Genomic DNA, 25,596 nt, shown 5'->3' on the forward strand with positions numbered 1-25,596 from the left:
AGGCGGTTGTCAGGGATGGCAAGAGAGGAGAAGAAGCTGGATTGACAGCCCACCCAGCAACCGTCCCAGCCCCAGTCACCCTGGGAAGCCTTGAAACCAGGAACACACAGAAAGCGTCAAGAACAAAAAATAACACAGGGCTTTTATTTGCTCCTGAACTCAGCCGCTGTGTGGTCTGAGGGTGCCATGCTTTCCCAGAGGCCCCGGGGGACCCCTCACTCAGGGGTGCTGGATTTTGGTGTGAGGTCAGACTGCAGCCCCCGCCCCTCTGGGCCTTGTCAGTCCAGCAGGCCCAGCTACCCGCCACTGGGGCTCGGGACCAGCAGATCCCCTGAAACTGGAAAATGGTGCCCACCTTCTTCGCAAGGTGGCTTTTCACAAGGCGTTGGTTAAAATATTGCACTTGTAAATTAGGAAAACTGATGAGGCAAAGGTTTCCTATTACAGGACGAGGTGCCAAGCATCCGACTGCTGCTTAAATAAATAAAACTCAAGGCGGGGGTCTGAGCTGTGAGTCTGAGTGACCCCCCCCCCGGAGAGCCCCAGGGCCCAGGCCTCGGCCTCCTGCCCATCAACCAGTTCTTTAAGGAACTTGGTCATTGCGAAGTCTCCGCAGCAGGAAGCAGCAGCTCCAGGTCTGGCTCAGCCAGGGCCCCTAACCTGCCAGGGCCCTTGGGCCCCCTCGTACCAGGGCAGTGGGGGCCCAACGGGGCCAGTCCCTCTACTCCTCCAGTGGCCTGGGCCTCTCTTGGTCCAGGCCTCTCATTCAAATGTCCGTCTGTCTGTCCGGACACAGCCTCTGGGGGCTCGCTTGCCTCCTCTGTCGCAGCGGGTAGGGAGGCAGGTGGGGAGGGGCCCAGCCTGCCTGGTGTGAACGCTGAGCTCTACCCCACGGGCCCCTAAAGCGGGGGACTCATCTTCTTCTGGTTAATGAGGTCCAGGTAGAGGTCTGAGCGGAGGAAGCGTGGGTACGAGTCCTTCTCCATGAGCCCGAAGATGCGCTTCTGCGCCAGATCGAAGCAGCCCCGCGTGACGCTCTGCAGGTTGTCCTTGGTGTGCTCCCGTGTGTACGAGTCCAGGTTTACCTGGGAGGCAGAGGGTGACATGGTCAAGGCTGCCTGCAAGCAGCTGCTCCTAGGGGCCAGGGGCCAGGACAGGACCTGCCCAGCCTCTCACCCCCAAGTCCTTCTGCTCCACATCTTAAGGTTCAGACGGGAGGCCCGCAGGTTAGCGGAATCAAGTCCTGGCTCGGTCACTTATTGTAGGGGTAGTAGAGTTTATAGGGCCCGAAATCACTGCATCTAGGGTCAGGCTGCCCAAGTTCAAATCCCAGTAGTGCCACATCTAGGTGTGTGGCCTTAAGCGAATCACTTAAGCGCTCTGAGCCTCAAACGTCTTATGTATAGGGTAGCGCAACAGTACATTCCTCAGACTTCCCTGGTGGCGCAGTGGTTAAGAATCCGCCTGCCAACGTAGGGGACACGGGTTTGATCCCTGGTCCGGGAAGATCCTACATGCCGCGGAGCAACTAAGCCTCTGCACCACAACTACTGAAGCCCATGCGTCCTAGAGCCCACGTGCCGCAACTACTGAGCCTGCATGCTGCAACCACTGAAGCCCACGGGCCTAGAGCCACAACAAGAGAAGCCACCGCAATAAGAAGCCTGCGCACCGCAACAAAGACCCAACGCAGCCAATAAATAAATAAATAAAATTAATTTTAAAAATTAAAAATAATAGTACACTCCTCAAAGAGTTGTGAAAATTAAGCATGATCGTCCATATTAAACAGACACAGCTGGCACACAGGAAGCACCCAATACCTGTTAGGCTCTCTGAGACTGTCTCCTCATTTTTAAAATGAAAATAATATTAAAACTTATTTTACACGTTGTCATGAGAGTTAAATGTGAGAGCTCACACGTGAAGGGCTTAGCACGTGCCTGGCACCCAGCAGCACGTCGACAGTGGCCATTTCTGTTATCAGTCAGGATTCCGTTCTTCCCGGGGCCCCAGCCTGCTTCCTCTTCAACCTGGCACATGGTCCCTAGAGTCACTCTGGCCCTTTCCCTTCCCGAGCTCCTCTCTGAGGCTTCCAGGCACCCCATGGGCATGGGGATGGGGGCCCGAGGGCCCAGCGCAAAGCCCCACCTCCTTGCACGCCTGGATCGCGATGTACTCAGCAAAGATCTTCTTGGCCTTGGCCGCCATCTTGGACTGTGACTTGACCTTCTTGAAGTCCTCGCATGCCAGCCAGAATTCCAGGTTCTCCTCGCTAAACTCAGTGCGGAGGAAGGCTTGGAACACCGCTAGCCCATCTGTAGGAGAAGCCCAGATCCTGGGGTGAGAGGCCAAACCAGCCCCTCCTGTCCTCAGGCCCCCCAGCTTACCCTCCTGGGGCCTCTCAGGTGCAGCTGCTGGGATCTTAGTAAACTGACCCACTCATGAGAGCCAGGAACCCTGGGATATGGTCCCACCACTGCCATTGCCTCTTTGTGGGCCTTGGCCAGGTCACTCCCCATCTGTGCCTCAGTTTCCTCATCTGTCAAATGGGGATCATCAGCCTTATTTCCTGGAGTCCTGTGAGGATGAGGAGTTCCCACCCACGAGATGGCAGGCGCATTTGGCCCAGTGTAAGCCCTCAGTACATGGAAATGTTTATTGTTATTCTGGGAATATGGGTCTGAGCACACAGGTCCCAACGGCCTCTGGCAGGCAGTGCCAGCTCCCATGGACAGGGAGGGGCTGGCAGGAGCCGGCTCCAAGGCCAGCCCAAGGGCCTCGGCCTTTCCCAATGGTAGGGACACCTAACTGGGCCCAGGGAAAAGGGAAAGGTAACCTCTGCAGAGCCAGACGCACTCTCTGGGCCTGGGAGAGGAGGAAAGGAGGAGGGGGGAGAGACACAGGGAGGGAACAGGCCAGCTGGCCCCCACTTACATTTGTGGACCAGCAGCTTCTCCAAGGACTCGCCCCACTTGAGTGCTTCCTCTGAGGTGGGCCTGAGGGGTGAGGCAAGGGGCACAGTGAGGGAAGCGGGGCGGCTAGGGCTGGGTGACCTCTGTCAGCTGCCTTGGCCCACAAAGTAGCTTAGCCCGGTTGGGGAGCCCAGGAGGGGGCCCACCCCCTTTCTTGGGGCCGGCATCACTTCTATCCCCACCTCTGCCCCTCCCTGGTCATCCTTCCCAGGACAGCATCTCCCCATGAGGGCTGCTTATGCCGGGTACCAGGCTCCCACTACGAGAGCCTGCATCGCCCCAGAGCCGGATCAAGCCAACAGCCTTCTCTCCTAACCCCACTGCTAGCCCTGCTCCCACGGGGACCAGTAAGTGTCTGAGGGGGGCCCAGGGGGGCCAGAGAGGACCTACTTGAATGACTTCGTCACTTTGTCTGCCTTGCCCGCTGGCTGGGCCCCAGGGGATTCGTTCCGCCGCCTGAAGATGCCCAGCTTGTTCTTCATGTCCTTGGCTCTGGAGACAGAAGCAGAAAACGGGGTCGGTCAGCCTGGCACACTCGGCCACCGCAAATTCAGGGTCGGGAGGGTGAAGGCTGGGGTGAGGGGCACCTACTCCTTCATGGTGTGCCGCCTCTGGAGGTTCCCGTTCCGCGTGAGGTACATGCCTCGGAGCATCGCTGTAGGGCCCCCCACCTTGTTGCCTGGGACGGTCTGCTGGGAGCACCCTAGGCTCCTGTTCCCAACCCGAGTCCCAGGCAGCAACGGTGCGGGCTGCAGCCGAGCGCTCGCTGGGATTCCAGCTGGAGGACTGGACTCCCAGGCACAGGCTGGGCTGGGACTCAGACAGGAGGAGCCAGGAAATGGGAGGGACCAGGGCCGGAGCAGAAAAAAAATATCCCTCCTGGCCAACCCTGAGAGGGAGCCTGTGAAAGGGGCATGTGTCTGTAAGGGGCGGCCTCTGGGGCCCGCCCAGGCAGGAAGCCAGACCCATTATTTGTGACTGGCCTCCCCGTTGCCATGGCAGCTCCCTGGGAAGGAGGAGAAAACAAGTCAGCAAATTGCTGGGAGGGAAGGCAGGAGGGAGGGGGAGGCTCTGCCCACCTGGGTGGCAGGACTGGCTATTTTTAGCCAAGAACCATTTTTAGCCCTGCCATTCCCCCAGGCAGATTTCAGCCCTGGGCAAGCTGCTGGCGAGAAAGGGGTTAAGTGTCTCATGCTCATGTTAGCCTCCCCCTGGTCCCTAGAGCCCTACTCTGGGCACCTCCTAGAGAATAGTTCCTGCCAGAAGACAGCTCAGCCTGTCATTGGCTTTGGATACATCCATCCGTGAACATGCAGAATGTCCCACAAAGTTTCAGTAGTTTTAAGCTTGAATAAATAACGTCAAAAGTACAAATCCTGTAAACTCTCAAAAACGTCATTTGAAAGGAATTAAGTTTTTCCTGCATATTTAGCCTTATGACTTTTGAGTGATACATTTTTTGTTTTAATTTTTGATCTCTGTTCTTCTGATTACAGACGAAAAATGCTGACTTAACCAAAAATTAAATGCGTAAAATTAAAAATGTGTTATCAAAATCACAAAGCTAAATAAGTGTAAAAGAAGTTTGAATAATTGAACTTTCAAATGTGTTTTATAAGTTGGGAGCATACTTCTGAAGTTATTCAAGCTTCAAAGGGCACTAAGACCTATGGGACACCCTGTTTAATGAAGGAAAGTGGTCCAGGGTGGAGGTTAAAAGCTACAGTGCTGCAGTAAGACAGTCTTGGGTTCAAATCCCAGCTCCAGCAGTTACCAACTGTGTGCCCTTTGTCAAGTTACCTAACCTCTCTGAATGTCAAATTTTCTCATCTGTTAAACACAGGTGATAATAGTACCTACCATCTGACGGGGTTGTTTTGAGGCAAGGAGAAAATGCACAGAAAGCTTTAGCGCAGTGCCTGGGGCAAAAGTGCTCAGGCCGAATTCATACTTGTCCTGAGGGTCTGGGACAGCTGATTAGAGATTGGGATCCTGCTCTAGCAGATTCCAAGCCAATGAGATAAGGCCAAGGAGTCCAGGGACTGGCAGCCCTCTGGTGAGGATCAAGGCCCTCGGAGAGCCCTGGCGTGGCTAGGAGTGAGAGAGCCTGGCTTCCTGGGGCACAGTGCTCTGTCTCAGAGGCCCTGCTCCTGGCCCGCTCCCAGGGAGCAGAAGCTTGCCTGAGGTCCAGCCTGCAGGCTGCCACCATCCACCTGGGCTCCTTGCTGGCTCAGAGACCACTGTGTTTCTCTGTGGCTGGAGGAGGCTGAAGCCCCTGCCCAGACAAGCCTTTCCTCCCACATGCACAGCTGGGCAGACTCACAGCTGCAGGGCACAGCTGGAGAGGTCCTCGGAAGTCCACATGGGCAACTCAGGAAAGGATGGCAGAGCTCAGAGGTGCCTCATGTGTCCCCATGTGGGCCCAGAGAGCAGAACAGAGACCCACAAGAGGAAGCTAAAGGAACACTTTCCACCAATCAGAGCCATGAAAAGATGGAATGAGTGCCCTCTGGGGAATGGACTCCTGTCACTAGAGGCTCAAAGGCTACTTAGCTGGGGTGCAGTGGACCTCCTGCAGGGTGTTCTGCGCCAAGCTTAAAAATAACAGGCTCCATGGGAATTCCCTGGTGGTCCAGTGGTTAGGACTCCATGCTTCCACTGCAGGGGGCCTGGGTTAAATCCCTGGTCAGGGAACTAAGATCCCATAAGCAGCACGGCGAGACCAAAAAATTAATTAATTAATTAAGTAATTAATTATAACAGGCTCTGAATAAATAAATTTTAAAATATATGTATATTTATATATACTTTTAGAGCCAACATGCCAGGTTTCAGATCTCAACTCTACCACTTCCTTGCTTTGTGACCTTGGACAAGTAACCTCTTTCTGCCTCAGTTTACTCACCTGCAAAATAGAGTAAATAAGAAAAAAGAAATGTAAAATAAAAATTATGGTAAAGGTTAAATTAGATAATATATGTAATGCACACAGAATAGCACCTAGCACAATAAACATGAGTTATTTTTATTATCATCCCAGATTCTAAGAGTCCTTGACTAAGCTTTTAAGAATGTGAACTTCAGGCAGTCAAAAGGCAGCACCCACTTTGAAAGAAGGCTAGAGTTGGTGCAACAGGGCAGCTCCAGCACCCTGGATGTCCACCCTCTGCTGCCCTCCACTGCTCCACCCCCGGGAGCACCACCCACGGCAGCTCTGATGCTGCCTGGACCGGATGGTTGGTGCAAAGAATTATTTTTGTTTGTGCATTTTACCTTCCCTAGAAAGTGTGACTGCTCCTGGCTGCAGAGTGAGAGAAGCCTACAGTTGCTGCAGGAAACTGGAGAGGGCAGGGGAAGCTGGGGAAAGAGTTTCTAGGGAGTGGACCCCAGCCAAGGTTGAGGTCGGGGAAGAAGGTTGCAGGAGGCACCTGGGAAGGACTCCTGTTCTACACACACACACCCCGGCCCAACTGGTGCATAATGGTGGGCACTACAGGACCTGGAGGGAGGGGGTTCCCTCTGTGGGCCACCAGGTGCCTCACTGCCTCCTCCCATCCCTGCCCCCCCACAGTCTCCAGGGCCCGAGGTACAAAGAGACCCGAGAAGAACCCACTCACGCTCTGTTAATGAATGAGCACCTCTAACCTCCGAATCGAATCGAAAGTATAAATGGTCGCGGGAGCGGGGTAGGGGGGAGAGGGGAGTGGCCAGGAAGGTACCGGATCTGCTCTCTGAGCCAGCAGCACCCCCTTCTGGCAACGCCCAAGACTGCTAGCATGCAAGAGCTCGAGAGGAGAAAGGGGAATCCCATGACCATCTGTCAGCCCTTTCTCAGAGGGAGCAAAGAACTTGTCGTGGCCACTTGGCCACTGCCTGGCTTAGCAGCTGGACAGGGCCAGGGCCACTTGCTTGGCTGCTTCTGCTTGGTTCCCTGTGGCTTCTAGATACTAAATCAGCACCTTGCCTCACTCTGAGTGGATGCTGAGGGCAGTGCTGGGTGGTTAGGACCCTGGTGACCTTACCCTGGGGCCGCTGCTAAGTCCCAAGATCCCGTTGTTCACGGGTGTCTGTCTCGGGCAGGACTGGGTTCAGCCCCTTCTCTCCACCTCTACCCCTAGGCCACTGGGCATGGGGAATAAGCCAGAGGGCAGAGGACGAAGGGGGGTGCAGGGAGCGCCCCCCACCCGCCCGCCCCGATCACTAGGGTGAGGACCAGGGATCTTTCCAACGTACAGGTTTTTGCTCTTTCTCTTCCGGGAGGCATCATCATCGTCCCCAGCTGTGTCAGCCCCGCTCATCTGCAGAGAAAACACAGACACGTTGCAGTCTGGGTACCCAGGGGCTGCTGCCTGAGCAAAGAGAGGCTCAGGGATCCAGCAGCTCCTACAAACCACTCCCACCTCCATGCTCCCACCCCGTGAAGAAGAGGGGAGCGGGGGAGAACCCACTACAGGGAGCAGTCTGTCCATGGAGTGTGGCTGGCTTAGCAGAGCCTCCACCCAAAGGAGTCTCCTCCCGATACACAACTTGTGCGGGAGAAACCAGAAACACAGCATTCATGGCAGTAGGGCAGCCCAGAGAGGAAGCTTCAGTGAAGATTCTACTGTGTGACTTAGCCAATTGCTGTCCCTCTCTGAGCCTCTGGTGCTTTTAATTTCAAAATGGAGATCATAATGACTAACCAACTCAGGATTCTGAGGTTTTAAAGAGACCTGGGATTGGTCAGCAGTGTGTTAAGTAAATTATCACACAGGAGAGCACCTCTCTTGCCTTAAAGCTTTCCATGGTTCCCAAGTACCCTCGAGATAATGTCCAAACTCCCTGACATGACATGCAGGGTCTACCATCTTAGGATAACCTCAGTTACAACTCCTTTGGTTATCTCTCTGGAGAGCCCGACCCCTACTCCAGCAACCTCTTCAAACTGCGCCCTAGTCAGAGGAAAGTCTTCACAGCCCGGTCCCCTCACCTCGGGCTTTGCATGTGCTATTCCTTCCATGAGGGATGCTTTTATGACTCTCCCACCTCCCTTTCCTCCTAAGACCCAGCCTCAGGAAAGACCTGACCTCGGGTAAGCTGCTTAAATGCCTCCTCACCTGGGAAGCCCTCCTTGGCCCCTAGACCAACGGTGTGCCCCCTTCACCCCTTGTGAGGTCCCCACTATAACACACATGGCCTCTTCCAAATCTGTCTCCTCTACTGGACTGTGAGTTCTCCAGAGCAGGGGCTCTGTCTGCCTTCACCTCTGTCTAGGTCACCTTGACTGGGCCTGGTATACGTTAGGAGCTCAAGAAATACTTGTTATATGAACGAATGAATCAAGGGAGAGGGAAAGCAGGCTGGGAATGATGTGTCTTGAAGGCCTCACTGCTTGATCCAAGGCCTGCAACTTTATTCCCCGGGGCTCCATTGAGCCCACCCCCACCTGCTTGCCTTTTCCTGTGCTGTGCCCCCTTCCTGGAACACTCTCTCTTCTTCTGCCCAGTCTCTACCTCCTCCCAGTCTGCTACTCCTCGCCTCCTCCAGACCACTCCAGGCTCCCACCAGCTCTACTGGGGCCGCCCGCCCTCTGTCGCCCTGCCTGTGTGTGCCCAGCCTCCTCCAGGGGAAACCAGGGCCTCCACAGTGCCACTCCAGAGCGGGAGTACAGGAAATGCTCTGAGATATTGGAGGAGGTAGAGCTAAGGGTAGGCTGGGCTTGGACACTATGTCCTAAGATGAGACAGAAGGCCCCCAGATGTGAATCGCAGCTTGGACTCCTCATGAGCCATACCCTGGGCCTCAGTTTCCTCATTTGTAAATTAAAGGAGATGGGCTAAACCTTAAAATACTGTGTTCTCAATTCTGGCAAGAAAAGTGGGCTTAATCCAGATATAGCCAGCAGGGGGAGCTACCAGCCTCAGTGGTGCAACCACCCGCGGATGGATGGATGGATGAATGAATTATAGCTTCATTCATGGAGCTCATGCTATAGGCCAGACCTCAGAATGGGCATTATCCAGACACTATCTCATTAATCTTCAGAGTCAGTCCATAAAGTAAACAGAACCTCAGAGAAGTTAAGTCACCTGCCCAAGGAGTTAAGTGACAGCCTTTAAGTGACAGCTGGAATCTAGGTCTGTCTGAATTCAGGGCCTGTGTTTCTCCGCCAGAGGACGCTGCTAGTTAAATGCAGAGGATGGGGCACATTTTGAATGTCTTCAATGAAAGACTCAGGGGAAATGCTGCCTCTTTCCTGAGAACGCGGCCCTACCAAGGTTGTAAACACGTGTGTACGTGCACTCACAGGCACACGCCCATCTGTGGTGTGGGATTCCGGATCTACAGCTTGCAGCCAGGCCTGGGTATAGATCCTGCTGCCACTGACTTTGGAGACGTTTCCTGGCCTCTCAGCTTCAGCTTCTTTAACTCTAGCAGAGGCATGGTGACGGCCACCCAACCCGCTGTTGAGAGATTCACCAGGATAAAGTCTGGGCCCCCAAGGCCCAACCTGGCACACAGGGCGCCCTCAGTAATCGGGGACCGCCAGCATTCACAGCCCAGTGGACGCTGTCGCTGTCACCCCACGCACACAGGTCACAGTTGTGCTGGGCTGGCTGGGCCGTGCCTGAAGCCCCCATCCGTGGGAAAGGGCCGCCAGCACTGGGCTTCCTCCCATTTAACCTCAGCTTCCGCACTTTATCGGCCCCACACAATGGGCCTGGGGACCACTCCCGCCCCGCCCAGCACCCCCAGCCTCTGCACTGCTGGGAAATGGGCTCTTCCTTCCACTGCTGGGAGGGGGTCATCTCCAGGGTCGGACCCTCACCAATCAGCCTGACAGAGGGGCCAGGGAACTCTGGCCCTGGGAGTCGGCCCCCAAAGAGGCTAGCGAAACCCCCACACCAAGGGGTGCTGTGTGCCAGGAAGAGAAGAAACTGCGACAGAGAGTCAGGGTTCTGACTTCCAGCCTCAGAGTGGCTCCCAAGCCTCCTGTCTCCAAGAGCTGCAGCGAGACCTGCCCAGGGCCCAGCACGCAAAGGGGCCTCTCCTTCCCATCTGCTCCCCACTGCCTGCTCTGCTCCATGGCCCTCCCTGCTGAAAGGCGAATGGAGGCGAACCCAGAACCACTCAGCCCTCCCTTCACTCCAGACAGAAATCCCTGGAGCCTGCCCAGCCCCCCGGCCACCTCCAGGGACTGGAAGAATAATTATAATTCATATTGTAATTATAACTGTAACAACAGTCATGGTTAAGAGTTAAATGCTAAACTGCCTGGATTTGAGGGGCTTCCCTGGTGGCGCAGTGGTTAAGAATCCGCCTGTCAACGCAGGGGTCACAGGTTCGAGCCCTGGTCCAGGAAGATCCCACATGCCGTGGAGCAATTGAGCCCACAAGCCGCAACTACTGAGCCCGTGTGCCACAACCACTGAAGCCTGCGTGCCTAAAGCCTGTGCTCTGCAACAAGAGAAACCACCGCAATGAGAAGCCCCCGCACCGCAAAGAAGAGAAGCTCCCGCTCGCCGCAAATAGAGAAAGCCCACGTGCAGCAACGAAGACCCAACACAGCCAAAGATAAAATAAATTTACTTTAAAAAACAATAATAATAAAAAACTAAACTGCCTGGATTGGAATCCTAGCTCAGTCACTTATTAGCTAATTGACCTTAGCCAAATTACATCCCTTCTCTGTGCCTCAGTTTCTTTACTTGTAAGATGAGGACGATAATTGGACCTACCTCATAGGGCCGTTATGAGGATTAATGAACACGTGCGAAAGTGCCCGGTACTGGAAGTGCTCAGTGACTATAAGCTATGGTGGTTATTGCTGTTACTGACTCTATGCCAGGCAGTGTGCTAAAGCGCCATACCATACTGTAATTTAACCTTCTCAACAATTCTAAGGGCTATGTGCTGTTTATTTCCCCCAGTTTACAGCTGAGGAAACGGAGGCCCAGAGGAGTCCAGTAACGTGCCTGGGCTCTCCGAGCTGGCCAGCGGCAGAGAATTTCAGGTCTGGCTCCAGAGCCCACCCATGACTGAGGGCTCTTCCGTGAGCAGGGCCTCACCTGATTTCTCCTATTGGTCCTGATCTGACTTCTGGGGCCACCTGGCCAGCCTGGCTGCTCTCTCTGACCCAGACTATCCTGGCAGACCCCGAGGAACCTTGTAGAAACACTGGAGCTAAACTCTACACTTACTTGTTTCGACAGAGGAAATAGTCCTTTAGGCTTTTTAAAAATAGGAGGCTAGAAGGTATCATCACGTCTTGGAGCTGGAAGGCACCTCTTGTCTGACCTGCAGCCTAGGTGGTAAGCTCAGTGCAGCAGGGCTGGCACCCTCGGCTGACAGCCTCTGCCCGAGCCAGTTTCCTGCAGGAGGGGAGAATGAAGCACAGCCAGGGAGGGGCCACAGCCTCCTCTCCTCACTGTCAAAGCACGACCCGTGATCCTGGGCCAAGCCAGGCCAGGCTGGGGTGAAATTCAAGGGCGGCGGCATGGAGCTCCCCCGGCTTCCAGGAAAAGGACAGACACAGGCCCGTGGATCTGCTCTGCCACACCTCCAGGGAGCAGCCGGCAAGGCGGGGGTCTGGCAGCAGAGGGCACTGTGAGACAACTCAATCCAGCACAAGGGGCCGGCTTCAGGGGATGACCCGCAGGAAAAGCCTGGGGGATCTTTTCCTCTCTAGACCTCAGGCAGCCCATCCATAAGATGATCGTGGCCGAGTGGACCATCTCTCAGGTCTGTCTGGTTCAGACAGTCCTATACCCAGCAGAAATCACTCAGTGTACAAGAGGGAGGAATGACAGGTGAGGCGAGGAATAACATAAGGACTGTCACCCCTGTGATAGGCAGCATGCGCTCTGGCCAGCCTCAGCTTAGCCACACAGCAGCACAATGACAGGCCCGAGGCCACACCAGCTCTGTCTGGCCCTCCTGGGTCTCATTCTATGACAGGATCACTACTGTGGGCACAGAGCTGTCAACACGCTGCAATCTTCTTGAAGCCCTGGGACAACTCCGTGAAGACTTAGCATTCCCATTTTATAAGAGAAAACTAAAGCTCAGAGAAAAAAACGTAACTTGGCCTAGGTCTCAGGACCAGGAGGGAGGAAACAGAGTTGAAACATGGATGCAGCCCGTCTGACTCCACAGCCTGAAGACCTCATCCCTCTCCTCTTCACCTCTTGCCTGGAAACTGTGATCTGTTGGCATCCATGGACCACCCCCTGGAAAGCCAGGCCCAAGCCAGGAAGATGGAAGTCACAGGAAAACCCGTCGCCTCCCCCGGCTGCCATCACCCCACACCCTGCCCGTCACCAGCAAGAGGTGTGCAGAGTCTGGGGTAGAGCCAGAGACAACTGGACAGGGTGAGGCCACTGTCCAGCTCCATCATCACGTGGCCTGGGACAAACCCTTCTCCCTAGGCCTCAGGCTCCCCACTGTAAGATGAGTACAGCTGGTCCCAGCTCGCGGCAGTGCTGTGAAGGCTAGAACGGGGAGCTGGAGGCGCCTAGTGAATGCTGGGAGAACCGTTACTACTCTTGCTATCCTCCTCCCCCTCCCCCCCTTCATCACCATCATCATCACCATCATCATCAACACGATTCCCATTTATGGAGCACCTAGCAGGTGTTGAGTGCCAGACACTTCCCTGAACACTTTACCCGAGGCAGGCTCTTTAATCTTCTCAGCAACGCTATGAAGGAGGTATCAATATTATTTTCTGATAATACCTATTTTACTGATGAGGAAACTGAGGGACAGAGAAGGGCAGGGACTTGCCCAAGGCCCACTGCCAGTGAGGGGTGGAGGGAGACCACGGTACCTGTCCAGCCTAGACTTCACTTCCCCCTGACAAGGGTTAGCTTCTTACTGAAGTTGGCTGTCTGGAGGGAGCAGGATATGAACGATGATGAGGGACTTGGGGCCTGGCAAGCAGAAGCCACGTGGAAGGGTAGCCACCAAGGGGCTAGTGGCAGCCTCTGAGGTCCCTGCCAGCTTAGTTACTCAAGCCCAAGAAAGGAAGCTACAGGCCAAAAGAGGGTGGGGGAGGGAAGGATGCCAGTGGGAACCTTCGGCACCCAAAGGAGGAAGCTGAGACAGGAGAGAGCTGGCCCAGGCCTGCTGGACTACCAGGTGGAAGTATCTGCCCCAAAACAGGAGCTGAGATCAGCGGATTTAGGGAACTAGAAATGTACATGAGAATGTACGTGAATTTATCTGTCTGTAAATATTTGTATTGGAGCAAGGGGGCCAGGGGACATAACTTGGAAGGGTCTGGTAGGGGCACTGAAATTGGGAGGCCCAAGGTAGGCGGCAAGCCCTTAGACTTCAGCCGTCCTCCAGAGGAGAGTGTCCAGGCCTGGTCTGAGTCAGCCTGAAGCCTCACCTCAGTAGGACAGAGGTCTGGACTCTTTCCTATAGAAGCTGCCTCAAGAAATGGCCTAAGATGGTGATACTCAAACTATGGGGAACGTGCCAATCCCTGAGGGGCTTGTTTAAAATGCAAGGTCTGGGACTTCCCTGGTGGCACAGTGGTTAAGAATCTGCCTGCCAATGCAGGGGACAAGGGTTCGAGCCCTGGTCTGGGAAGATCTCACATGCCGTGGAGCAACTAAGCCCATGCGCCATGACTACAGAGCCTGCGCTCTAGAGCCTGCGAGCCACAACTACTGAGCCTGCATCCTGCAACTACTGAAGTATAGGAGCCTAGAGCCCTTGCTCCGCAACAAGAGAAGCCACCACAGTGAGAAGCCTGTGCACCGCAACAAGAGTAGCCCCTGCTTGCTGCAACTAGAGAAAGCCTGCACGCAGCAACAAAGACCCAACGCAGCCAAAATAAATGAATAAATAAATTTATTAAAAAAGATCCTGTAAGCCTCGCAGCGTGGCAAAAAAAAATAATAAAATGCAAGGTCTGGGCACCGCCCCCTGGAAATTCTGATTCCAGAAAATCTGATTCCAGATTCTGGGGTAGGGGGACTTAGAAATCTATTTCTTAATAACCTATTCCCCAAAGAAGATAAACAGATTGCCAACAAACACATGAAAGAATGTTCAACATCACTAATCATTAGATAAATGCAAATCAAAACCACAATGAGGGCTTCCCTGGTGGCGCAGTGGTTGGGAGTCCGCCTGCCGATGCAGGGGACACGGGTTCGTGCCCCGGTCTGGGAAGATCCCACATGCTGCGGAGCCGGCTGGGCCCGTGAGCCATGGCCGCTGAACCTGCGCGTCCGGAGCCTGTGCTCCACAACGGGAGAGGCCACAGCAGTGAGTGGCCCGCGTACCGCAAAAAAAAAAAAAAAAACAAACTACAATGAGATATCATCTCACACCAGTCAGAATGGCCATCATCAAAAAAATCTACAAACAATAAATGCTGGAAAGGGTGTGGAGAAAAGGGAACCCTCTTGTACTGCTGGTGGGAATGTAAACTGATACAGCCACTATGGAGAACAGTATGGAGGTTCCTTAAAAAACTAAAAATAGAACTACCATATGACCCAGCAATCCCACTGCTGGGCATATACCCTGAGAAAACCATAATTCAAAAAGTCATGTACCACAATGTTCACTGCAGCTCTATTTACAATAGCCAGGACATGGAAGCAACCTAAGTGTCCACTGACAGACGAATGGATAAACAAGATGTGGCACATATATACAATGGAATATTACTCCAATATTACATAAAAAGAAACGAAATTGAGTTATTTGTAGTGAGGTGGATGGACCTAGAGTCTGTCATACAGAGTGAAGTAAGTCAGAAAGAGAAAAACAAATACCGTATGCTAACACATGTATATGGAATCTAAAAAAAAAGGTCCTGAAGAACCTAGGGGCAGGACAGTAATAAAGACACAGACGTAGAGAATGGACTTGAGGACACGGGGAGGGGGAAGGGTAAGCTGGGACGAAGTGAGACAGTGGCATGGACTTATATAGACTACCAAATGTAAAACAGATAGCTAGTGGGAAGCAGCCACATAGCACAGGGAGATCAGCTCGGTGCTTTGTGACCACCTAGAGGGGTGGGATGGGGAGGGTGGGAGGGAGACGCAAGAGGGAGGAGATATGGCGATATATGTATATGTATAGCTGATTCACTTTGTTATAAAGCAGAAACTAACACACCATTGTAAAGCAATTATATTCCAATAAAGATGTTAAAAAAAAAATAAATAAATAACCTATTCCCCTGGTGATTTTGGAGCACATCAAAGTGCTTACAGATGAGGAAACAGACCCAGTCCCCATTCCTTTGGGATTTAGTTCCAATTCCTGGACACAAAGTTTAAGGCCCTTTTCTAGAGGGCCCCAACCGGCCCTTCCAGCCCAGCCACCTTTCAGCAGAAGGTGTCCTCCCACGTGCCCAGAGGCCTTATTGCTAGTGGCTGAGAAGCTAAGAAGGTTTCTGAGGCCATGTCCCAACTTGGTGGGGAAATGTGCTGGAATCCATTAGTCATGTCTGCCATGGGTTTGGAGTCAGAAATGGCAGAATGAGTGCCACCCATCTACCATCCCTGCACTGTAGAAATCCCTTGTTCTAGCTAAACTGACTTCTACAGACAGTTTTGTCCAGGTCATGGTCTTTCACAGAATGCCTACCTCATCCTCTTTGTTTATTCTAAACCTGCCCAACCTTCAAGGCCAGACTGAGGAGCATCTTTTGCCAGAAGCCTTCCCTCGTGCCCCTAGGCCCTGGGGTCTCTCCTCCCTGAATCTGCACCTGCCTGGCCTCACAACAGTTGTCATAACAACACCTTGCACCACACTGGCTGTGAGCACCTCCACAGCATTCGCCTGGCGCCTGCACGAATGTCGTCAGGCACTGGGCTCTTTGGGTTCACCCTCAACCACCATGGGATGTGAGTGCTATTCATCTCTGCTTTTCAGAGAAGACACTAAGGCTCAGAAGAGCTGAGTGACTCACCCAAGGCCACACAGTGAGTACGGGACAGAGCCCAGGCTCAAGCTGGCTAACGGGCTTCAAGGCCGTGATGCAATCTTTTCACCGTTAGGCCACCTTCGGGGCCCACACAGAAGCAGCATTCCTCACGGGCTGAGATCAGCCTCACACACTTCTGTGGCCCCTGCTGTGGCACAGAGCACAGGGCCTGGCCCACAGCAGGAAATCAATCAACACTTACTCATCTATTTCTAAACATTTGCAAGAGGCAAAGGGCACAGTGGTTAAGAGCTCCAGCCCTGGAGCCACATTCTAGTTCTGATTCAGACTTTTATACATCGTGCGACCCGGTGCAAATCACATAACCTCCCAGTGCCTCAGTTTCCTCACAACAGTGTCTACCTCACAGGGCTGTTGTAAGAGTTAATGAGTTCCTGTAAATCGCTTAGAATAATGCCAGCACAGAGGAAATATGTGTTGTCATGCTTGTTGGCTGATAGATTTCTAGTCTGGCTAGGCCTGAACCAAGTGTAAATTATAACTATTTCTCCAGTTATGATGTTGGATCTTTTAGATCCAAATACACCTGCTCTACTTTCTGTGGGTTTCCCCAGTACAACGGAGCTGTAAGAATATCTGGAGTCATAAAGTCCTGGGTTTAAGTCCAGGTTCTGCCTTCTTGGTCCCTCTGGCCCTCAGTTTTATCCTCTGTCAAATGGGTGGAAGGCTCATTGGAAGGCTGAGAGAAGAACAGAGGTGGGACAAAGCAAAGGCTCATTCCCTGCAGCTCCTGGACGCACGCTCCCTCCACCCCACCCTGTCATGTACCCACTCCCCCTTCACCCTTGGCCCCCTTACCTTCCTGTGTCCTGTGAAGAAGACGGAAAGGTGGTGCATTGAGCCACCATTGCGGCCCAGTTCCTTCTTGAGGGTGCGGGGCGAAGGCATGGCCCAGGTGGACGCAGTGCCCTCTCCATCTGAGCAGTGCAAGGTAGTGTCGGAGGCAAAGCAGGGCCCGCGGGCCTCCTGCAGCAGGCTGCCCTCGCTGTGCGTCCGGCGCCGCAGCGAGTTCTGCACGCGCAGCGAGAGGCCTCCCTCCGCACCCTGGCCCGTCTCGATCATGCTGCTGCGCTTGGCCTCACCACGCTCTCCATAGTTGTCATCACTTGTGTCCTCGTCCTCGTCCTCCTCTCCCTCCTCGCCCTCCTCAGCCTCTTCTGCATCTTCCTCATCACCCGAGCTGCCCCCCTCTGCCCCTGCCTTCTGACTGTAGGTGCTATCCAGCCGGACCTCTGGGATCACGAAGTTTGGCCTGGAGGCCATAGGCGAGTCTCCTGTGGCTGCCAGTGGGTCCCCAGAGCTTGTGGTCTCCTTAGCAAGGGGCTCAGCTGCCAGGGGGTCCTGGCTCGCGGGCAGGTCTTGACGGGGCAAAAGGTCCTGGGCAGGGGGTTCCTGGATGTCAGGGAGGTCTTTGCTGATTAGAGGGTCTTGGCTGGGAGAGAGTTCTTGCCCAGCAGGAAGGTCCTGGCATGGAGAGAAGGCTGGGGCCGTAGGGTGTTCCTGGCATGGTGAGGAGTCCTTGCTTGGCAAGGGTTCCTGGCCCGGAGGGGATTCTTTGCAGGAAGGTGAGTCTTTGCTGGTTGGTGATTCTGGGCCAGCAGAGGGTTCCTGGCTGGAAGAGGAGTCCTCTTTGGGTGGAAGGTCTTGTCCTGGAGGAGGATCCTGGCCACGAGAGGGGTCCTTGCTGGGTGAGGGGTCCTCAGCACCCGGCCCCTTCCTTTCCAAGGGCATCTCCCTCTTCTCATCTGCCTCTGTCTCGAACATCTGTGAAATAAAGAGAAAATGAGGAGGGCTCACAAGTGGAGGCCACTGCGCACAAGCCAATGTCACAGAGATTGAAACAAAATCAAGCCCTGACCCGAACCCCACACCGTGAAAGCCAACGTGCCACATGGAAACCTGACGGTCCCTTTGGCGTAACTGAATATGGGCTCCCACCCTTATTTCCTTGCTGGAAACTTCTGATCCATCAAAACATGGTTGGTCATTTATGGGAGAAGAGGGAGAGGCTAGTTACCATTATGTGGCTCCTACCATATGCCAGGGGCCATGGCAGAGCAAACCCCTCTTATGTAATCTTCCCAGTGGCCCTCTAAGGGAAATGTCATGGTCCCTCTGTGAGTAAGTCACTCTGTGAATAAATGAGGAGCCAGACAGCCTTTGCCTTCATGGGCCAGAATCAAACCAAGCCCCAAGCCAGAGCGATCACCAAGTGGGAGAATCCTGGACCCAGCCGAAGGATATCTCCTATCTGAACCAAAGGTTTTAAAAAACCTTAGGGAGTCATTCAAATTAGAACTTGCTCTGAATGTTTAGATCTTTCTGAAACTAATAAACTGGAATAAAACCAGAACTTCAAAATATTTGCTCACACCTGGACTAGACATACGTCACAGACACATGGAACCTCACTGAGGGACCATCCACCCAGTGCTTTTGAAACTGTGTTTGGAGGGACCTCAGAAGTTCCACCTCCAAAAAAGGAAGCATTTCCTGCCTCACACACAACCCTCAGAACACTTGGAGTTTTTGCTGGGTTCCCGCAGATTTCATTTGCAAAGGGAAAAATGGTGCCCTTGACGGAGTGTGAAAAGCAGCTATCTCACAGGAAGCCTGGGGCTCAGAGAAAGTCAGGGGTGTCTCAGCGTCATAGCCACACGGGAAAGTCAGTCAGGCCTGGGCTAGGTTGGGTCCCTCATCACAGTTAAGGACCTAGAACTACTCAGAGCCCGGGTTTCGTCTATGAAGAGGCCACAGCACCTAGAACTAATGAAAGAGAAAGATGCCGCACATCCCTGGGAACTATACAGTTACGCACGCACACGCACACGCACACGCACGCACGCACGCACACATACGCAGAGGTGGAAGATTTCAGGGCTAAATACCTCAGCACATATGTTAAGAGGTCTTACTGTAAAGACCACAAATGCCCATTTGATCGATGAGGAAGATGAGCCCAGAGAGCAGCAACTTATGCACCCCTGCACAGCTGCCAGAGACTGAAAGGCTATGCCTGCAGCTGGGAATTCTTTTAAGCCCTGGACCAACCAGGCCTCACATCTGGGAATAAGTGGCCCAGCCACAGGTCGGGGCAGCTGCAGGGTGCTGCACACACGTGTCAGAGGTCACAGTGTCGTCTGGGAGCAGCAGAGCGGATGTGAAAGCCCGGTGTGGGTAAGAGCATCGTCTGGGAGGATGACAGTGAAAGTTTCTGCCCATCCACCACCCTGGGCGGTGGGGTGCAGAGAGAGTTGCTGAGCCAGGAGGGGAAGCCTCAGAGGACTCTAGGACCATCTGGCCAGGGTCTGGTTCCCAGGCACAGCCAAAGACAGGTGCCCACTCACCAGGAGGACTTCCTTCCCTGGAAATCCTGCCTGCAGCTCCAGGATGAAGACAGCTCCACCCAGGAACCCCTTGGACCTCATTGCCTCAGACCCTGGAACTTCAGCGAGCCCAAATGTCCACTGCACAGATGGGGAGGCTGAGGCCCAGAAAGGAGCAGGGGCCAACCTAGAATCACACAACGGGGCCAGGATAAGCCAGTCCCTAAACCCTCTGGGCCTCAGGCTCTCCACCTATGAAATGGGATAAACAATGTACCCAAGTGACACACCAGGAAAGTAGACTATAAAAAGTCCAAAGCTCTGAAATGAGATGATGGTGGTGGTAGTCATGGTGATTAAAACAACGGCCACGAACCTCAAACAGTGACACATCTTTCCCATGGACCCCTGGAAGCAGACGGTCAAACTGCCAGAGTCGAAGCTGGCAATTGTGATGCCAGGAGCCCCAATCCAGGAATCTCATCTGGGAACCTTAGTTTGTTCCCAGGGGGTCAGAGAGACCCTCCACTGCACTGACAGGAAGACAGAGGGCCCAGCCTGGACAGTGACCTAGGGACTTGCCCCAAGGCGCCCATAAACCCAAGGCTAAAAACAAACAAACAAACAAAAAACCCAGGGCTAAGCTGGGGTTAAAGCCTGGCCTCTGGCTCCTTCTTCCCAAGCCCACTTCGAATCTCAGTCCCCAGAGCAGCCCAGTCCCCTGGTCGTCTCCCACCCACCAGGGAGCCTTCTCCCTCAAGAAGAACAAACTCCGGCAGCCGGCTCCCTGGTGCCCTACGTTCTCTCACCCCCGCCACACCCACCGCCAGACCCCTCCGTCTGGAAGGATGGACTAGGGAAGCAGCAATCGGTTCCCTTGGGGCCTGGCACTGGGCCCTGAGAGGGGAGCAGGCTGCACTTCCCCTATCCTGGGGGGTGGGGGTGGGGGCTCAGGCCTGTACCAGCAGTGACTGCGCTGAGCCTGCCCCCGCACCTCGCCCCTAGGGAAAGTGCAGCAACAGACCCAAAACCAGAAATGCAAGTCAGCCTGCCTCTGCCAATCCTGCCCTAAACCGAGGCCAAGCCAAACAAAGCCAGGAGGGGAAGTGCCTCTGTCCCCAGAGAGGCCCCGCCCCAGGCACGCTGAGAAACCACCCAGGACCGAGGGCTCTCGGAGCGCCCGGCCGTTCCTGCTCAGACTGCCCGAGGTGGACGTGGGTTTTGATTCCAGCCGTGTCATTTCCCAGCCGCGCAAGAAAACGGCCAAACCCCCCGACGTCTCCGAGCCCAGCCCTGTTTCCTCACCTGGAACAGAGCCACGTATCACTCCAGACTCACAGGACTGAGTTAGTGTTCTTCACAGGGCCCAGCCCCAGAGAAGCATCTGATAAAGTGGGAGCTATTATTAGTCTAGGCTTATCTTAGAGATAGGGAAACTGAGGTCCCAGGGGCTAAGGAAATTACCTAAGAAATCCGAGGCTGGTTCAGTATTAGAACTCCTGCCTCACAGCCAACGGTCTCTCCCCACTTCCTTGGACCCTTACACACAACGGTTTGGGGCCCTAGGGGTCTAGAGGGAGGGGAGCAGGCTGTGAGCACTGCTGGAGGCCCCTCCCCCAGGCCCATCTGCCACAGGGCAGACACTGGCAAACAAGGACCAGAGCTCATTGGTTCCATCCTGTGCTCCTGGACGGGGCTTGTGTGAGCACCTGAGCCGCTGTGGTCAGGCCTGTGTTCCTGGGAAAGCTAAGGCAGCATCGGGTACCTGGGGGGGAAGGGGCCTCTGAAACCTTGGGGGAGAGGGTGGCAAGTGGGAGAATTAGGACAGGAAAAGAAATAAAGATGAGAGCCATAGTACAGAATGGATGCCGGGCGTGGGATCGTCCTGTGAGCGAGGGAATGACACGGGCAGAGCCGTACTACGTGAAGCTGCCCTGGGTGGTGTGAGCAGGTGTGGCGTGAGGACGGGGACATGGCATGCATACACGCAGTCATTCATTTTCCAAGTACTGAGTTAGGCCCTGGGGTGGGGATGGGGACAGCAGGGGACAAGTCAGACACAGTCCCTGCCCTCAGCTGAGCAGAAAAACAGAGGTTAGACAATTGGTCTTAATGAGTGTGGGGAGCGCTCTCATGGAGAAAGTGCAGGCAGCTGGGGACACCCAGTTAGGCAGCTGTTACAGCAGCTTGGAGTGACAAGAATCCAGCCAAGGCGCCCCAGAGACCAGCCTGCTGGCCCAGGGCCCTGGGTCCGAGCACTCCATGCAGCTGCCCCTCTTCTGCGGGGAGCGTGTATCTCTCCCATCCATCACTTCTTTGGCTTGGCTGGACCAGGGCTAATTCTGTGCATGTCTCGCCTGCTAGAAGCACTCAGGAAATGAACCAGGCCCTCTAAATGGAGCCTCTGTTTACGACATAATCAAATCCTCTCCCCAGCGCAATCCAGGGCTCGGCACGGGCTGGGGAAGGGTGACAGGTGTGACATCCAGAGGCCTGCTCACACCAGCTATGTCCCCTGGGCCCTAGACCCCCACCTGCTATTGGGGTTGAGGGTGGTGGCAGGCTGCTGAAAATAACTTGCCCAATGTCACACAACTACTAAGCGTGGAGCCGGGTCGGCTGACCCCAGAGTCAACCTGCAGCTCGCACTCTGAGATGACTCATCACATCTACCACAGATGCCGCGCTCCGCTCCTCAACTGCCCTCAGAAACCACTTCCTGCACTGGGCTGGGCTGGGCCGGGCTGGTGGAGGTCAGGGGGTGGGGGGTGAACTGGCGTTTCCCTCCATCTCAGGGTGGTCCTTACAAAGGATTTTCGGAAAGAGCCCTGGACATAATGCCGGAAAACCTGGGCTGGAATCCTGACCCCGTCATTGGCTAGCTGTGTGATCCCAGACTATCACTTCTGGGGACCAAGCCTGAGAAAGGACAGGAAAGTGCTCCGTGAAATGGAAAGTCGTCGGAGAAAGGGAGAGAGGCTACTAGAATTCCCACATGGCCATTTGACCTCCAGGCTTGCCTTTTGAGACGGGGTTGCTCCTTCAAGTTTGGCATGCCTCTGGGTCTCTGGCTCGATGCCGGCTTCCAGGAACCCCTGCCCAGCCTCAGTCAGCTCCTCAGGCCTGGCTTCTTGACACCCAGAGGCTGAAGCCACCGCCCTGCCACAGGGGCCTCCAGGCTGTCCTCCTTCCCTGCCCCCACTGCAACAAGTTTGGCAAAGTCCAGGAGAACGGAGGCAGCACCTTACAGTGGGGAGAGCTCTGGATACTGTTGCCCACTTCACACTTACTGGCTAGGTGACCTCGGGGGTAACCTTCTGGGCCCCAGTTTCCTTAGCCGTAACACAGGATGCTGTGCGAGGAGTGATGTACACCCAGAGCTCGGCACCGTGCTGGTACACGAGCACTCCACAGGCGGCAGCCGCAACCAGCGCAGCACGGCCCGCTTTGACATTTCCTTCCCTGCGTTTCCTCCGACTAGCCGATGACCCCCCCTTCTCCGCTGCATCACGGGCCTCTCGGCATGTGTCCTGTTCACTGGAAACTTTTCCAGCCCCCTCTCACCGCAGGCCTGCACGCTCCCTCGAGCACTCATCCAACTCCCCAGGCAACAAGTACCATCTGTACCATCTGGTCATGGACAACACCCAGTCCCCGCTGCTAGCCCAGACCTGTCCTTTCTCAGAATGTTCTAGGCTCTATGGATACAAGAATAAGAAAGACGTGATTCCTGTCCTGATGGAGCTTACAGGCTGGAGAGGAAGGCCTGGCATGAACCAAGTCATCACCCACGGAAACAGTGGTTTGAAAAACACTGATCCATAGTGAAGGAAAACTGTAAGGTCCCGTGAGAGAATAAAGGGGCGTGTGGGAAGGGCCACCCTGTGGAAGGACACTGAGGCTAAAATCTGCTCCGTGGGCAGGGACGAGCTCATGAGGGAGCAAACAGCACAGGCAAAGGTCCCGAGCCAGGAAGGCGAGCACCCTAGGGGACAGAGAGGACACCTGTGTGGCTGGAGCCTAGGCACGGACATGGATACCTCCTTCCAGATATCCCACCAGTGCTCCCAAGTCAATGACCCCAAACTGAACTCCTGACCTTCCCCCAAGTCCATTCCTCCTCTCAGAGTCTCTGTATCAATGATGCCACCACCTGCCCGAACCAGAGACCTGGGTATCGTTCTCTCCTCACTGCCACCCCATGGCCAATCACCAAATCCTCCTTGATGGTCTCTCGTAAAATCGAAAGAATCTTTCCACTGGGGGAGGTTATGTGCGCGCAGGGACAGGAAGTATTGGGAACTCTCTGTACTTTCCTCTCAGTTCCTAAAACTACTCTGAAAAATAAAGTTGATTAAAAAGAAAGAAAAGAATCCGCTCTCACCGTCTCCACTTACCACCACCTGCCTCAAGACCATGACATCTAGCACTGGGATCGATGCTGACCTCCCAGCCGTGGTCCACGCCCCTCTGCTGCTTCTCTGTGCCCTGTCAGAGGAGTCTTCTAGATGCAAATCTGACCCTGTCACTCCTCGGCTTAAAACCTTGACGTGGCTCCCCACTGCCCTCCCAATAAAGCCCAAATTCTGTAGCCCTGGAAGACGCTGGGCTTTGTCTCTCCCTCTAGCCTCACCTCTCCCCGCTCCCCATTTTACGTGTTGATGATGCATGAATGAACGAATGGATGGACGAATGAATGGGCAATCCAATAAACTTCACAGACCGTCTAGATTCTTACTACTCAAAGTGGGATGCGTGAAGCAGCAGCAGCAGCAGCAGTCCTATGAAATACAGAATCTCAGGCCTCAGTCCACACTTACTGGATCAGAACCCACATTTAACCAAGATCCCAGCTGATTCATTTGCATATTCAAGTTTGCAAAGTACTGATCCAGACTACCGGTTCTCAACAGAGAGATATACTTTAGAATCACCTGTGGAACATTTAAAAAAGATCTATATCTGGGCCCAGTGCCAGACCTACTGGATAAGAGTCCCCAAAAGTAGGGCCCAGGCATCTTGACCTTTTTTTGACTCCCCAGAAAATTCCGGGAGCTGCCTCCATTAACAGACAAGGTGACTAAAGCCCAGGGAAGGGAGGCGATATGCCCAAGGTCACACAACAGAATCAGGACTAGAATCCAGACCAGAACCTAGTTTGGTACCAGTTCCAGTACACGGCACTTCCTCTGTAATGGAGCCCATGTGCAAGAGGCAGGACCTCGGCAGCCCCTGGTCCAGGCTGGGCAGCTGACAAGCTTGCTAGAGTCAGCTGCCCGTTCACGCTCCCTATGAAGAGAGGCCCAACTGCAGGAGGAGAGAGTGGAAGGAGGAGGAATTTGACTGCAGACTGAAAATTCTCTGTCCCTAGAGAATCACACAACAACTCACTGATCTGTCGGGGGCTCAGGAAGGCAGGCAACACACCAGAGCAGGGAGCATGCCCATTGTACTGAAAGCAGTACTGAGGCACAGAGGAGAAGCAGCTCACCAACGTGCAGGGAAGAGGAAGCCCTGAGGAGTGAGAAGAGAGGGACCCCTCTTAGGAACCTTCCCTACTCTTGGCAATGTCACCTGGCTAAGTCAGAAGAACATGCCCTCAGGCCTGGCCTTTGGAGCCTGCTGAGATGCTCACCACCCTCCTGGATGACCAGCTTCTCACCAGGCAGGGGAAGCAGCTCCCAAGGTCTGGGTTTCCAGTACTGTGCCCCCCCGTCACCACCTCGCCAAGCCCCTTCTCTTCTCGGGTCTTCCGTGTGCGTGGGGGGCCTGGACTCGCAGTCTCTGCCCCCAACCCCGCCGCCCCAAAGACCCCTTCTACACCTCCGGCCTTATGCTCATCTGAAAGCCACGCAAGTGGAGAACAGAAGTTTCCTCAGTCTCTTCCTGTCCCTGTGGTGACTGATGCCTCCGTCAGAAAGCGAGCGCGGCCCCATGGGCCTCTCCTACCCCACCCTGGGGCTCTCTGCTCAAGATCCAGTTCTCCTGTGAGTTCCACCACCACTCCCTTCCCACCTGACACCCTCTTTCTCTCCCTGATCCAGATCTGTGCACGTGCACTGTCTCATTTCCTTATTATCTCAACCTTCTGAAGTCCACTTCCTGCCCATCTCCTGCAGCCCAGTTAAATGCTCCCTGGGATACCCTGGCTAGGGGGCTCTCTGCTCTCCTGCCAATGCCTGGCCTGCACTGCTGTCATGGCCCCAGTCAGGTTCTGCTCTGGCTTATTAGGATTGTGTCCCTGGTTTACTCACCCCCACCCCAACCCCCAGAGATACTCAGCAAATACCTACAGAGCCCCAGTCCTGTGCCAGGGCCTGTGTGGGGCACCAGAGAC

General features: G+C 54.4%; 1 protein-coding gene across 5 annotated transcripts in view; it reads right to left on the minus strand.

Annotated features, from left to right (window-relative positions):
- Positions 1–116: 116 nt before the first annotated feature.
- RGS3 (regulator of G protein signaling 3) overlaps positions 117–25,596 on the minus strand; it is a 162,238-nt gene continuing 136,758 nt past the window's right edge. For 4 of the 5 annotated variants that reach the window (XM_027105131.1, XM_027105132.1, XM_027105134.1 and 1 more), the window contains 6 exons: positions 16,732–17,697; positions 7,209–7,273; positions 3,366–3,467; positions 2,938–2,999; positions 2,152–2,318; positions 117–1,085 (listed from right to left, as the gene is read on the minus strand). In XM_027105131.1, the coding sequence (XP_026960932.1) occupies positions 900–1,085; positions 2,152–2,318; positions 2,938–2,999; positions 3,366–3,467; positions 7,209–7,273; positions 16,732–17,697 (1,548 nt within the window). In that variant the 3' untranslated portion in view covers positions 117–899. Of the gene's footprint in view, positions 1,086–2,151; positions 2,319–2,937; positions 3,000–3,365; positions 3,468–3,566; positions 3,973–7,208; positions 7,274–16,731; positions 17,698–25,596 lie in introns of those variants that run through there. The other variant, XM_027105137.1, reaches the window with a different exon arrangement.

Source organism: Aethalodelphis obliquidens, unplaced genomic scaffold, assembly GCF_003676395.1.
Source record: "Aethalodelphis obliquidens isolate GAN/ISIS:26980383/991018 unplaced genomic scaffold, ASM367639v1 scaffold7, whole genome shotgun sequence".
In the NCBI taxonomy this organism is placed as follows: Eukaryota; Metazoa; Chordata; class Mammalia; order Artiodactyla; family Delphinidae; genus Aethalodelphis; species Aethalodelphis obliquidens.